The 16,214-nt window shown below is 38.5% G+C and overlaps 1 protein-coding gene across 5 annotated transcripts in view; it reads right to left on the bottom strand.

Moving 5' to 3' along the window:
• Positions 1–16,214, bottom strand: part of ARHGAP32 (Rho GTPase activating protein 32) — a 206,828-nt gene that overhangs the window by 95,492 nt on the left and 95,122 nt on the right. For 3 of the 5 annotated variants that reach the window (XM_070365291.1, XM_070365292.1, XM_070365289.1), the window contains 3 exons: positions 14,553–14,644; positions 13,982–14,023; positions 13,524–13,608 (listed from right to left, as the gene is read on the bottom strand). In XM_070365291.1, coding sequence (XP_070221392.1) covers positions 13,524–13,608; positions 13,982–14,023; positions 14,553–14,644 — 219 coding nt within the window. The remainder of the gene's footprint in view (positions 1–13,523; positions 13,609–13,981; positions 14,024–14,552; positions 14,645–16,214) is intronic. The other 2 variants (XM_070365293.1, XM_070365290.1) reach the window with 1 other exon arrangement.

A 16,214-nucleotide genomic window follows, 5' to 3' on the forward strand; every position in this document is an offset into this window, starting at 1 on the left:
AGAGAAACATCTCAGACTCTTCACAGTTTCAGACTCAACAATATGACTTTTGTAAGCATATTCAGTCCAACTCCTGGAAGTGAACTGCATGTGTAATGTGACTCCAACATATCTATATATCAACCAGTTTCACACACCTAACTTCTAAACTGGACAATCTCAAATGAGATACAGTTAAAATCCAGGACTTGGTTGATGGCAGCACTGATAACTCACTATGTCAACTCTTCATTTCAAATCTTCCCCTCAAATGACAAAGATTTCCAGGCATAACAGGAGGTATTACTATGGAATATGCAGAAAAGTAGGGTTGAAATTTATGTTTTGGTTTGAGGGAGAAGACTTTCTGGTAGGGATAGAAATAGTAAAATTATCACAGCCTTTGTTTCAAATGGTTACATACAAATAATATAAACTTCTAAATAAGATAAATTTTAACTGGAAACATCTACAAGCTAATCTTGAAATTGAAAGTAGTATTAAGAAGATGGGGAAATAAGCATTTCACTGATTTACTTCATTTTTATCAATGTCTGAAAGTCGCACAGATAGGTACCAAAACTTCTTGCTGGTACATGTTTCTATAAACGTCAATGGCTAAATTTAGAAGAATTCTTAACCAGGAAGAAAACTCAATCTGTTTCCAAAATAGTCTACTGAAACTGTTAAATATTAGATCAGTATACCATAAAGAAAGCTGAGCACTGAAGAACTGATGCTTTTGAATTGTGGTGTTGGAAGAGACTCTTCAGAGTCCCTTGGGACTGCAAGGAGATCCAACCAGTCCATCCTAAAGGAAATCAGCCTTGAATGTTAATTGGAAGGACTGATGCTGAAGCTGAAGCTCCAATCTTTTGGCCACCTAATGCAAAGAACTGACTCTTTGGAAAAGACCCTGATGCTGGGAAAGACCAAAGGCAGAAGGAGAAAGGGCCGACAGAGGATGAGATGGTTGGATGGCATCACCAACTCAATGGACATGAGTTTAAGCAAGTTCCGGGAGATGGTGATGGACAGGGAAGCTTGGCGTGCTGCACTCCATGGGGTCACAAAGAGGCAGACACAACTGAGCGACTGAGCTGATACTGAAATACTGAAACTGAAAATGTGGAATCCATATATATGATCCTCAATGTTACTATTCTATAGGGTAAAATACAATGATGTGTTTTCTCTGGTTTCCTTTATTTTTAAACCATAAACCTTATAAATACATTACAATTTCAATATTCTAACCTATAGGTTTAATTTTATCTGAAAATGGAGCTAAATTTTTAAATCAACTAAAATTATAGAAAATGCATCTGTTATTATATAAGGCTAGTTTTTATATTAAAAGAAATATCACATCTAAATAAACTGATTACTAGATCACCAAGAATATAATCAGTACAGTCTTTCTTGTGAGGGGTAGTTTATCACAAAATTCCTTATAGTTGCAACGCTTCCTATTTGCAAAGATTTTCTTTATCCACTGCCTCAATCCTGATACCACTACCCTCAGGTCATCAGGAAAGTATTTCTTTCTACATTTCATAGATTATGGCCTGATTCACCAAAGTTCATTCCTTACAACATTTGCCATTCTCCAAAGTTCTTTAACCTTTATTAATTTCACCTCACTTAACTATCACAGTACTCTGATATTTTTGAAAATGTGTTCATCACTATTTCACAAAAAGGAAACCAGCCCAGAGAAGTTAAAGAACTTACTTAACAGCACCACAGGGTACACCGCACTATTAACAATCACACTTTTTTACCTTCAAATACACTGAAGGTGTCGGCTATTTCAAAATTCTGGTTCATTCCTGCTTAAGACAGTAGTTTTGTCAGTGTATCCTTTTCTAGTACTTTCACAAAAGAATGTTCAGAATAGCTCTACAGCCTTGATTCAAACACAGACCCCCACCACTTAGCAGCTGTGACCTTAGGTAAGTTCTTACACTCCTTCTACCTCTGGTTCCTCAACTGAAACTGTTCTGAAGAGTCAATAACATTACAGTGCTACAGTGCTGTTACGGGACTGACTGAAGAAACAACATACAAAAGTACTTAGTATAACTTAGTACACTTAGTATCACATCTGGTTCACAGAAAGCATTCAATAAATACTGGCTAGTATTTTTTTATTATAATCCCAATTATTTCATTTAAAATAAAAATTCAGGGCCTTTTTGTTTATATTTTATATTTTTACTTCTCAACATTTCTACAGTTGGATCAAACTCTATGACCTTTCCCCACATTCTCAGTATTAAGGCAAGAACGTGTCTGCTGATACAAATGAGTCTGCTGACAGAAAGTGTTAACTGAAAAAAAATGCACAACCTAATTTTAAGAATGACACCACAGTAGCATTTCTGAATCCCATGCATAGCAGCTTTAGCAGAGAACCCTCAGGAGACAAGTATTAAATTCATACTTTTTCTGTGCTGTATTTCAGTCAAAATCTGAGCTCTTGCATTCGGGTTAATTTAACTTAATCCTTTATGTGAAATCCAATAAAAAGAAACATTAATTTACAAGTTCACAATTTCATGCACAGAGGTGCCTGGCAGGTTGCAGTCTATGGGGTCACAAAGACACAAGACAGGACAGAGTGACTAACACTTCCAGATAACTGAATGCTGCTAAGTCATTTCAGTCGTGTCCGACTCTGTGCGAGCCCATAGATGGCAGTCCACCAGGCTCCTCCGTCCATGGGATTTTCCAGGCAAGAGCGCTTGAGTGGGGTGCCATCTCCAGATAACTGAATAAGAGAATGAAAACCACACATATCCTGTACACTAGATGGCGCTGTCACACCAAGCACAGCGGAGCCTAATGCCTCAACAGCCTAAAGCTGAATAAACTGTATCTACACGTGGCAAGAGATGCTTTTCCTTCTTACTGAAAAACAGCTTGTGAATGTGAATAAATCTTTTTTGTTTTTTGGACAAAGGACTTGATCCACAAAGAGAAGTGCAATAAAGATAATAAATTTACAGAATTTAAAATGACATGCAGTTTTAATTAATAAATAATAAGCTCTTTCTGGGAGAAGGCAATGGCACCCCACTCCAGTACTTTTGCCTAGAAAATCCCATGGACGGAGGAGCCTGGCAGGCTGCAGTCCATGGGGTCGCTAGAGTTGGACATGACTGAGCAATGTCACTTTCACTTTTCACTTTCATGCATTGGAGAAGGAACTGGCAACCCACTCCAGTGTTCTTGCCTGGAGAATCCCAGGGACGGTGGAGCCTGGTGGGTTGCCGTCTATGGGGTCACACAGAGTTGGACACGACTGAGGCGACTTAGCAGCAGCAGCAGTAGCAGCAAGCTCTTTCTAAGTATTGTTTATCTTGTTTTTTCTGGTTTCAGTTTCTCTAAACGAATTTAAAACTTAAATGTCGAATTCTGTAGAATTTTCTCTCAGGGAGAAAAATGTCCAAACTCAAATGCACTTATTAAAAAACAGTGGCCAAAAACAAATGAAGTATCAAGAATATCTATAAAATTTTATTTATCTAAGGAAAAAAGTTTGCTTAGGATTTAAGTTAATCAATAATAGGGAGAGAGAAATGAAGGGAGGGAGAAGACAAAAAGTCTCAAGTTGATGAATAAAATTCCAAGTTGGTTTCTTGATAAGACCAAGCGTTACGAATATCTGTACACAACAACTTACACCCGCAAATATTAAGACCTACATTAAATGGACCCTTTTCTATGAAAATATAGAAGATAAAAACTGACCTAAGGAGACACTGATTAGACCTAAAAAGAAACCAATCAACAAAACCAGACCAATAATCTAGACTAGACCAATAATCAAATTATATCGATAAGCTGAAATGGTACAGATTAAGCCTCCTGGAAACCAAACAGGAAAATTCTGAATTTTCAATGAACAGGTAATTCCCATGTCTACAAATTATCTCAAGACATTTACTTTTAAAAGGTCATGGGGCGGTGAAGTTCTCTAACTCAGGTTAGTGAACAAGTACAATATACAGACTAACATCATTAATGAACACAGATATAAAAATCATAAAATCCTGACTGAGTAAAAAAGGGAATTTATTTTTAAAATATACAGCCTGGAAGTAGGGTTGTGTTCCAGGAATACAGATGTTTCAGCAACCTATTTCTGTGACTAGAGTAATGATTCTAATTTTTAAAAACAGCTTCTTCCTGCTCCATGTGAAAGTGGACTAAACTAAGAACATGACGTGGTACAGCCTCTTCTGCCTGTGTCACTACATCCTTTTGCTTCTTCACTCTGTCACATCCCCAGCTCATTTAAGACAGAGCTCACAGTGCATCTCAGCTAGAGGGAACATTAGCTGTCATCTAGTTATTCTAGAGTATCCAGGAACCGTACTTCCTTTTCAGAATTAAGGTAAACAAGACCAAGCATAACTAATAATCTCCACTGAGGGCAAGACTGTATGGCACAATGAGTGCCACACCCATTCCACCCCACACCAGTATCCTTTTACTCCTCAACAGGACAATGCCATCTTACACCACATATTACAACTGAAGACAGTGAACTGATTCTTGAACTGGAAAGCCAGAGATAGGCTAAAGTGAAAGTCGCTCAGTTGTGTCAGACTCCTTGCGATCCCAAGGACTTCACAGTCCATGGAATTCTCCAGGCCAGAGTATTGGAGTGGGTAGCCCTTTCCCTTCTCCTGGGGATATTCCCAACCCAAGGATCGAACCCAAGTCTCCCATACTGCAGGTGGATTCCTTACCGGCTGAGCCACAAGGGTAGCCAGAGAATACTGGAGTGGGTAGCCTATCCCTTCTCCAGAGAATCATCTGACCCAGGAATCAAACCGGGGTCTCCTGCATTGCAGGCGGATTCTTTACCAACTGAGCTATGAGGTAAGCCCTAAGGTCTGCTAGAATTGAGCTGAAACAGGATTTGAGCATAGCCGTGCAATCTAAAGCATTTGTTGTTGTTGTTCAGTCGCTTAGTCATGTCCAACTCTCTGCAACCCCATGGACTGCAGCATGCCAGACTTCCCTGTCCTTCACCATCTCCCGGAGTTTGTTCAAACTCATGTCCATTGAGTCGATTATGCCATCTAAGCATCTCATCCTCTGTCGTCCCTTTCTCCTCCTGCCCTCAATCTTTCCCAGCATCAGGGCCTTTTCCAATGAGTCAGCTCCTCACATCTGGTGCCCAAAGTACTGGAGCTTAAGCTTTAGCATCAGTCCTTCCAATGAATATTCAGGACTGATTTCCTTTAGGACTGACTGGTTTGATCTCCCTGCTGTCCAAGGGACTCTCAAGAGTCTTCTCCAACACCATAGTTTGAAAGCATCAATTTTTCAGCACTCAGCCTTGTTTATGATCCAATGATATTACTGGTCCAAATTAATCTTTACATCTAAATTATTTTATAAGCAATTGTGTCTTTCCATCTAAATAAAGTTGAGAATCAGAATTTATAACATATAGGATTAAGAATAATTTTCATTTTATAAATCAAAGCCTTAAAGTTAAATACTATCAGATTTTAAATATTTAGGGGACAGTGATATTTTCTAGTATACAACGGCCTATTGCAACTACAAATTCTCACTATCTGAGGAAGAAAAAGAGATATTAATATGAAAATAAGAAATCTGTAAGTCTAAAAGAAATTGAACAAATCAGAATTTTTTAAAAAAGGTATGCAACTGCAGAATGTCCTACCATTGGGACATATTAATAGACAACAACTGAGTCAGTCATCTGACAGGATGAATATTTGTTAGGATAAACCAGAGGTGCCAAGTCCAAGGTTCATCACCTCTTCCAGACTCATTTTACTAAGTTTTCCCACTTACTTTCTCCTCAGAACATACTGTCAATCCCATGTTAAAAGTAAGTAAGGACTCTGAGAAGGAGGATTCTGGGAAGATGGTGGAGTAGGAAGCACCAGGAATTTCCCAGATTCTGGCAGAATCTGATACAATTATTCTGTAACTCTGGAGTCCACTGGAGGCTTGGGACTTCCAGGGGAAGGCTTGGAGGATAAACTGTGGTGAATTGTGGTCCATCTACCTCTCAGCACAGCAGCAGCTGCCCAGTACATGCCTCATACACTCAAGGAGCAGCGTGCACGCAGCTTGTGAGAACCAGGGTGCAGAAGGACCCCATCCCACAAAAGAGAAGGATCCATGCTCTGAAAACTGCTGCTCCAGAGAGCAGAGGTGCCAACAGGCAGATAGTCACTGTTATTACATATTGTTGGAAAACCCTCCCCCACTGCCTGAAGCCACTTCCACAGAATTTTAAAGGCCAGTGCTCCTTTCCCTTCTTAATTTTTCTTTTCCCCTTTTGGGGAGCCAGACACAGACTAGGACATTCTAAAGCGATTGCATATGTGGGGGAAATCAGGAAGTGACCACACACAGGTCCATGGGGAAGTGAAGACTCAGGAAATACCTGAGGAGACCTTAAGTTTAAACATCAGGCTAGTCCTTGGCACACAGTGACCAACAAGTTTTAAAAAATAATAATAAACAAAAACAGAGAACCTTAGGGAAAAGGGAAAATCAGATTTCCAGAGTTGCCACGTTACTACTTGCATGTGACTCAGTTCAGTTCAGTAACTCAGTCACTTTGCAACCCCATGGACTGCAGCACGCCAGGCCTTCCTGTCCATCACCAACTCCGAGAGCTTACTCAAACTCATGTCCATTGAGTCAGTGTTGCCATCCAACCATCTCATCATCTGTCATCCCCTTCTCCTCCTGCCTTCAATCTTTCCCAGCATCAGGATCTTTTCAAATGAGTCAGTTCTTCACATCAGGTGGCCAAAGTACTGGAGTTTCAACTTCAGCATCAGTCCTTCCAATGAATATTCAGGACTGACTTCCTTTAGGATAGACTGGTTGGTATGTGACTAGCTGCTTCTTTCTTGCTACTTTTAAAACTCAAATGTCCAAATCAACAAAAAACCACAAGGTACACAAAGAAACAGAAACTATGGCTAGTTCAAAGCAAAAAAATAAATCAACAGAAACAATCTGCAAAAAAAAAGATAGTGGATCTATTAGGAAAAGACTTTATGCCAATCACCTTAAAGATGCTCTCCAAAACCAAAGGACAATGTGGGAAAAGTAAAGAAAATGACATATGAACAAAATGGAAATATCAACAAAATGGAAATACCAACAAAAAGAAGTTTCTAAAAAGAAATTCTATACCTGAAAGCACAATAACCAGTGAATATTTCACAAAAGAGACTTAAGTGCAAATGTGAGTAACTAGAGAAAGAATCAGTAAACCTGAAGATAAGGTTTGCTCAATGGAAATTTCTGATTCTGAGGCACAGGGGGAAAAAAAGGGTGAAGAAAAGTGAATAGAGCCTAAGGGACTTGTGGGAGTCTCAGAATGAAACAGACAAAGGGTAGACAGAATATTTGAATACTCGCTGAATACTTACCAAACTTTATTGATGATACAAATATAAATAGCCAAGAATCCCAACAAACTCCAAGTAAGATGAACTTCAAGAAACCCATACAAGACATATTATAACCAAACTTCCAAACGCCAAATACAATGAGAGAGTCTTAAAAGTTGCAAGCGAGAAGCAACTAGTCACATATGAGGAATCTTCAATGAGGTTATTAGATTTCTTATCAGAAACTTTGGAGGCCAGAAGGCAGTGGGCCAACAAATTCAAATTTCTGAAAGCATAAAATTGTCAACCAAGAATACTATAACCGGCAAAGCACCCATCAAAAGTGAGACATAAAATAAGACATTCCCAAATAAACAAAAGCTGAAGAAGTTCACTAACATCAGGCATATTTTGCAAGAAATTCTCAAGGGAGTCCTGCGGGTTCCAACGAAAAGACACTTGATAAGAATTAGAAAACATACAAACAAATAAGACCCCAGTAAAGGTAAAAACTCGGGCAACCATAAAAGCTGGGATTGTGTAACAACACTTTATCGTCAGTTTTTGTTTTCTACATGACTTAAGAAACTGATACTTTTTCAAAATTATAAGTCTAAAAGGGAGTACTGGAGATTTAGTCTGTAACCCTACATTTTGTTTTCTACATAATTTAAGAGACTAATGTATTCAAAAGAATTGTTAGTTTATGTTTTAGAGCATACAATATAAAAAGATGTAATTGTATGATATCAACAACTGAAAGGTGTGAGGATCAAGCTGTAAAGGAGCAGAACTTGTGTATGTCACGGAAGTTAAGCTGGTAAAATTAGTGTCATAGCTTTTGGATGTTAAATGTAATCCCCATGGTAATCACAAAGAAACCATTTCACTACCAAAATATTAACTAAAAGCAAGATAGGACTAATACAGAAAATAAGGGTCAAGAAATCTATAATATATATAGAAAAAATAGCAAAATGACAAATAATTCTTTCTAATCAGTAATTACTATGGATGAAATGGATTAAACTTGACTACCAAAAGACAAAGATGGACACAATGATTAAAAAAATACATGATCCAAATATAATGCTGTCTATAAGAAGACTCACTTTAAATTAAAAGCACAATAGGCTATTATGTAAAGAATTTCTAAAACCCAACGACCAAAAAAACTACACAACTCAATTAAAAAATGCAGAAGAAGTGAAGTCGCTCAGTCATGTCCGACTCTTTTCGACCCCATGGACTGTAGCCTATCAGGCTCTTCCGTCCATGGGATTTTCCAACCAAGAGTGCTGGAGTGGATTGCCATTTCCTTCTCCAGGGGATCTTCCCAACCCAGGAATCAAACCCAGGTCTCCCGCATTGCAGGCAGACGCTTTACCGTCTGAGCCACCAGGGAAGCCCTTGACTATTCAAAAATGCAGAAAGGATTTCTAAATATTTCTCCAAAGACGATTTGAAATTATCAAATGACAATAAGTATATGAAAAGATGATGAACATTACTAATCATTAGGGAAATGAAAGTTTTACTATATTCATTGGTTTGACAAAAATGTTCAAAGATATCATATGTGCCTTAGTCCAGAAACCTTGTCTCTTAACAGTGTTTGAGTCTAAGTATCCAAGACCCATGCTCTCTTTACTATTAGATACAAAGTCATTCGTGTCTTTAGTCAGAAGGAAGAACTAGGAATCAAGGGGGTGGAAAATGGGAGTGGCACCACTCAAGTGTTACTCTTAGTGACTTACTAGCAAAATTGGTGCTTCCTGTCATCACAACTATAATGCTCTGCTGGCCTAGAGGTCTTAGTTCCAAAGGGAGGAATGTTTCCACTAGAAGATACAGAACTGGAAGTTAAGACTGTTGTTGAGCTCCTCTGGGTTCCTTATACCTTTAAATCAACAAGCAAAGAAGGGAATTATGCTGTTGGCTGGTACAACTGATCCTCACTATGGGGGAAACTGGTCAACTGTACTGTGATGGAAGTAACGCAGAGTAGTCTGACTGTATGGGACCCCCCAGGGTATCTCTTAGTATCACCATACCCCATCATAAACTCAATGGAAAATAACAAGAACCCAATTCAGGCAGGACTATTAATGGCCAGACCCAGAATGAAGATTTGGGTCATCTTACCAGGTAAAGAACCACAATCAGCTGAAGTTCTTGCTGAGGAAAATATAGAATGAGTAGTGGATGAAGGCAACTGTAACACCACCTACAACCTGACCATTCACAGAACCAAGAACTATACTTGTCAAGAGTGCTTACCCCTTATTTTACTATGAATATATTTGTGTGCAGTGTGTTTACACGCATGCAGGCATACATGCACAAGAAGCAAATACTTGCGTTTTCTTCCCCCTCTTATTGCCTTATATGATGTAAGATGTATATCATGGTATTTAAGTATTTTTAACTTTACATCATAGTATTTTAGTTATGGGTTATCAAGAAGCGCAAACACTACCCAAGGACTTTGCATCCTTCTCTAGGAAAAGGGTTAGTGGTTTCAGTTGTATAAAAAATAGCTAATCATGCTAGACAGAAATATGACCTTATTATTGTTTTTTTTGGTGATAAGTGTGGTTTAAGGACTGCCAAGCTGAAAAGGTGTAGACTGTGATAGTTAATTTTATGTGTCAACTTTTCGCCAAACATTATACCAAATGTTACTGCTGTTTTTTAGATGACATTAACATTTAATTCAGTTGACTTTGAATAAAGTAGATTACCCTTCATAATGGAAAGGGAGAGGGGAAGGAGAAAAGATTACCCTTCAGTCAGTTGCAAGTCTTAACAGAAAAGAAGACTGACCTCCCATGACGTAGAGGGAACTCTGACAGCAGAGCACCCTAGCTCTAACTGCAATAGCGGCTCTGCCCTTGGTGTTCAGCCTCCTCTGGAGAGTCTGGACTCATCAAGTCTCTACAACCACATGAGCCAACCCTTAAAACCTCTCTCTCTCTCCTTACACATATTCACACACACACACAATCCTTACACATATTCACACACACACACAATCCTTACACATATTCACACACACACAATCCTTGCACATATTCACACACACACAATCCTTACACATATTCACACACACACACAATCCTTACACATATTCACACACACACACAATCCTTACACATATTCACACACACACACAATCCTTACACATATTCACACACACACAATCCTTGCACATATTCACACACACACAATCCTTACACATATTCACACACACACACAATCCTTACACATATTCACACACACACACAATCCTTACACATATTCACACACACACACAATTTTGCTGTTTCACTACAGAACTCTGACTAATACAGCTGGTCATATTTTAAAATAAGGTTGTACTCTTTTTTAAAAGGCTGGTGGGTACCACAGTGCTAAAATATTGCAATACTGTCTCACCAATGACCCATGCTACTATAAGGACAGTTCCCTGCACAGGGGAAGGGCATCAAGGCTCGGCCCCAGTGCTAGAGTTTATGTCCACTGGCTGGTTGTCACACTAGGGGTTCTAAATTATTAACACTGCTCCTTTTACACTATATATATATAACAATTACAAGTAACTTGAATGTTAAAGTCAAAACTATGAAACCTTTAAGAAAAAAAATTAGGAAAATATCTTCATCACTTCAGAGTAGGGACGATCATCTGAAATATGACAGGGAAACCACAAGTTGGAAGATTTATACAAATACACAATTACATAAAATAAAGAATAAAATAATCTACATACTAAAAGCAGAATAAAATTAAAAAAACAGGCCACAGTGTGAGAGAAAGTATTTTCAGTTCACATACAAAAACAACAAAGGACTAGAGGCAACATGAAGACTACCATCCAAACTATGTGAAGCATTTCCCTGAATGAATAAGAAAAATATAAGCAAATCTGTAACAGACAACAAGCAAAAGGCTGATCTAGAGTTTAAAAAACTAGGACTCTCAAATGCACAGTAAACATTTGAAAAGATGAGCAACTGTATCAGAAACTAGGAGACAGCTAATTAAAATGCAGTGAGAACCTCAGACATGCAGATGACACCACCTTTATGGCAGAAAGTGAAGAGGAACTAAAAAGCCTCTTGATGAAAGTGAAAGTGGAGAGTGAAAAAGTTGGCTCAAAGCTCAACATTCAGAAAACGAAGATCATGGCATCCGGTCCCATCACTTCATGGGAAATAGATGAGGAAACAGTGGAAACAGTGTCCGACTTTATTTTTTTTGGGCTCCAAAATCACTGCAGATGGTGACTGCGGCCATGAAATTAAAAGATGCTTACTCCTTGGAAGGAAAGTTATGACCAACCTAGATAGCATATTCAAAAGCAGAGACATTACTTTGCCAACAAAGGTCCATCTGGTCAAGGCTATGGTTTTTCCTGTGGTCATGTATGGATGTGAGAGTTGGACTGTGAAGAAGGCTGAGCGCCGAAGAATTGATGCTTTTGATCTGTGGTGTTGGAGAAGACTCTTGAGAGTCCCTTGGACTGCAAGGAGATCCAACCAGGCCATTCTGAAGGAGATCAGCCCTGGGATTTCTTTGGAAGGAATGATGCTAAAGCTGAAACTCCAGTACTTTGGCCACCTCATGTGAAGAGCCGACTCATTGGAAAAGACTCTGATGCTGGGAGGGATTGGGAGCAAGAGGAGAAGGGGTCGACAGAGGATGAGATGGCTGGATGGCATCACTGACTCGATGGATGTGAGACTGAGTGAACTCCAGGAGTTGGTGATGGACAGGGAGGCCTGGCGTGCTGCGATTCATGGGGTCGCAAAGAGTCGGACACGACTGAGCGACTGAACTGACTGACTGACTGAGAGAGAAACACGTCCTTATCAGACTGGTAAAAATTAACAAGTATCAAACAACCAAGAATGTGGGAAGAATGTGGGACAACTACTGTTTACTGCTTATGGAAGTATACATTTGTAAACCACTTTAAAAAGTAGTTTGGCATTTGTACATCAGGTTTCATGCAAAACAAAGTTCACGGAGATGCTGTTTAAGCTTAAAGCCAAAAACTGACAATGACCCAAATTTCAGACAAATGAAAGAATTAGTAAATTACTTGTGACATATGCACACTATGAATTAGTACACAGCTCTGAACAAACTGAACAAACTATATCTATATACATCCACAGGAATAAATTTCCCAATGTTAAATGAAAGAAGCAAGAAAGAATACATTCAATAATGAAGCGCACCCTGGTTTGATGGGTGGGCTACCCACCCACCCCAGTGACCCCTGACCCTTCTTACCCTGCTCTACTCTTTTGACAATAGCGCTTATGTTCTTGGACATCTTCTGTGCTCCTTAAGAATGGGTCTTTGATTTTGGTTGCTGTTGTTCACTAGCACAGCCAAAGCACCTAAAACAGTGCCTCATACAGAGTACTTGCTCAGTAAATACTTGCTGAACAAATTAGAATAATTCCAATTATATAAAGCTCAAAAGCAAGTAAAGCTAAATACCATATTGATTAGGAATGCATACAGACAGTAAAACTATTTAAAAGATGTAAGGTAATAAATACCACAAAAGTAATGATATAAGTAACCATGGGGTAGGGAAGACAAATGCAACAACAAGAGGGACACAAGAAATTTCTCTCTTAACCTAGACTTTAAAATGTACATAAATATGTATATAATACATATGTATAAATGTATGTGTTTTATATACATGGCTACACGTAATATACTTCACAATAAGAAAAACACTGAAAAAAAATTCCATTAGCACTTCTCTCCCTAATCCTACTCTACCTTCACCCTGACTCTGATTTATCCATCACCACTACGACCCTATACAGGAATCAGGTAAGAACTAAAACAGTTCATGCTGCAGAACGGTCTAGGAATCTGATAGAAATTCTGAAACGTATACTGATTGGATTATACTGTTTCTTGAAATACTACTTGAAATAGGATTCATCACATGTCAAATATTGGTCAACAGAAAAGAATAGAAATTTTCACATCAACCAACAAGACATCAATAGGAAAAACTACTTCTCGGTGTCACCTATCAGATATACAGATATAGACATAAATACGCCTCGCTTCAGTATGTAGGAAATATCTCAAATATACCTGTATGCTGCCAAACTCAACGTTCTCATAATGGAAATGTGCGCATTCAGCCATCTTCGGAAAGTGACCTTTAGTGAAGGGCAACCTGCAGCACATGAAATACATGAGAGACAAGATCCTGGAACAGTCAAAATTACTAAGCCTGAGGAGGAAATAAAACAGGTTTAAGAGCCCATGCAACAAGCAAAACGTTTAATAAGCACATGCGCATGAGCACATATATCCACTCAAACCTTTTCAGAAACACAGAGTCAAATGGAAATTACATTCAGTGCACAGGTCAAAACCAAAACAAAAAAATAAATAAATAAAAAGCATTGCTACAGTACTCTCCTGATTCTGACCCATGTCAATGGCCCTAGAAAAACTCTGCTTTCGGTAAATGTCATGGAGACTGTGAACAGCCTGCTCTAAGCAGAAGCAGCATTCCCACCACAAAACACAAAACCAGCCTTTACCTGTGAATGTTGTCACAGCCCATCAGTCCTGGATTGGTGGGTCTGGATGCAGAATGAAAATTTTATCCTTGTCTTTCCTCCACTTAGGATAAAAACATAGCTATCTAACCCTTTACCAGGTGAAAAGATGCTTTTTCTCTCTAAAACTGAAATGGACATCCTCAGATATTTCACTTCAGAGTCAAACACTGGCATCCATGTCAGGCTTTTTCAAATGCAGAGCTGAGAAACAGCAATATCCTAACTCAAAATACCAAAACTGACTTTTCTAAATGACTGAGAGCTTGTATTAAAGGTACCAACAAAGATATACTTGGATTGTTACTATTGAACAAACGCAACCTAACAGAAAATGACATGAAAGTTATTCCAAGAACAAAATTCAAGTATATTTTTAGATATGTAATCTTCAGACCTGTTCTACTAACAGCTGAGTCATAACAGTATTATTCAATGTATGGACAGTAAGAGCTCATTTAGTAAGAAATCTGGATAAAAGTTTTAGGAGAACTAAAGAACTGGTTTTCATTTATTGGAACTCACTTAAAACTCACTGTAATATTATACTTACTTTTTCACATGTTTAACCTTCATACTGGCTGTACTGCCACATGTCTTAAGACTAAGGTCTCCAGGAATTTCTGGAACATCTGCTCCTCTGGCCTTAAAAAAACAAAGACAAAAGATTTATGACCATTCCTTTATTATGAATACATTTTAAAAAGCAGATTATAGCTCATTTTAATGGTCCTAACTCCATACCAAAAGAAATGCATACTGATTTAATAATCTCTTAAAATTATAACTTACTTGACTTTTAATTGCTAAGAACAAGGAAAAATAGTCACCTAAAAATATTTAACCTTACTGTAAAAGGAATAATTTTCTGTCAAACTAAGAATTTTCATTCTCTTATAATCACATTTTGAGATCAGTTATTGCATCATGTGCCTCAGCACAAACTAAATTCTCCCCCCAAAGCTACTGGAACAAAATAACCCTGGTTATGATGATTAATAAAAATTTAAGTGACAATGTGAACATAATTAGGAGATCACAACATACATTTTTCACACTAATATTTGAAAGTTCCATCTATGTAATACCTCCAAACTACCCTTAGTCTGCTAGTTTTCTTAGTGATTTTTTAATTTTAGTGATACATTCAGCTGCATCATTTTAACAACAGAAACTGGAAAATCAAAAGATTCTTCACACTCTAGAGAAAGCAAACAGCAAATCCAAATATCTATCTTAAAAAAAACAAACTTATGCTATACAATCTATGACTTGTCACAGAAAAAAAACTGCTATCAGTTCAGTTCAGTCGCTCAGTTGTGTCCGACTCTTTGCGACCCCATGGATCGCAGCACTCCAGGCTTCCCTGTCCATCACCAACTCCTGGAGTTCACTCAGACTCACGTCCATCGAATCAATGATGCCATCCAGCCATCTCATCCTTTGTCGTCCCCTTCTCCTCCTGCCCCCAATCCCTCCCAGCATCAGAGTCTTTTCCAATGAGTCAACTCTTGGCATGAAGTGGCCAAAGTACTGGAGTTTCAGCCTTAGCATCATTCCTTCCAAAGAAATCCCAGGGCTGATCTCCTTCAGAATGGACTGGTTGGATCTCCTTGCAGTCCAAGGGACTCTCAAGAGTCTTCTCCAACACCACAGTTCACAAAGCATCAATTCTTCGGCGCTCAGCCTTCTTCACAGTCCAACTCTCACATCCATACATGACCACTGGAAAAACCATAGCCTGGACTAGATGGACCTTTGTTGGCAAAGTAATGTCTCTGCTTTTCAATATGCTAGGTTGGTCATAACTTTCCTTCCAAGGAGTAAGCATCTTTTAATTTCATGGCCGCAGTCACCATCTGCAGTGATTTTGGAGCCCCAAAAAACGAAGTCTGACACTGTTTCCACTGTTTTCCCATCTATTTCCCATGAAGTGATGGGACCGGATGCCATGATCTTCGTTTTCTGAATGTTGAGCTTTAAGCCAACTTTTTCACTCTCCACTTTCACTTTCATCAAGAGGCTTTTGAGTTCCTTTTCACTTTCTGCCATAAGGGTGGTGTCATCTGCGTATCTGCTATAGCCAATGTCAAATAATGCAGTAGGGAAGAATAATGTGGATTGAGTATTTTAAATGAGTTAAGAGGGGATTCCCAAAGAAGGTAAATACACACAATAGACTACTACTTAACCTTTAAAAAGAACAAAACCTTTC

This window comes from Bos mutus, chromosome 29 (genome assembly GCF_027580195.1).
Source record: "Bos mutus isolate GX-2022 chromosome 29, NWIPB_WYAK_1.1, whole genome shotgun sequence".
Classification (NCBI taxonomy): Eukaryota; Metazoa; Chordata; class Mammalia; order Artiodactyla; family Bovidae; genus Bos; species Bos mutus.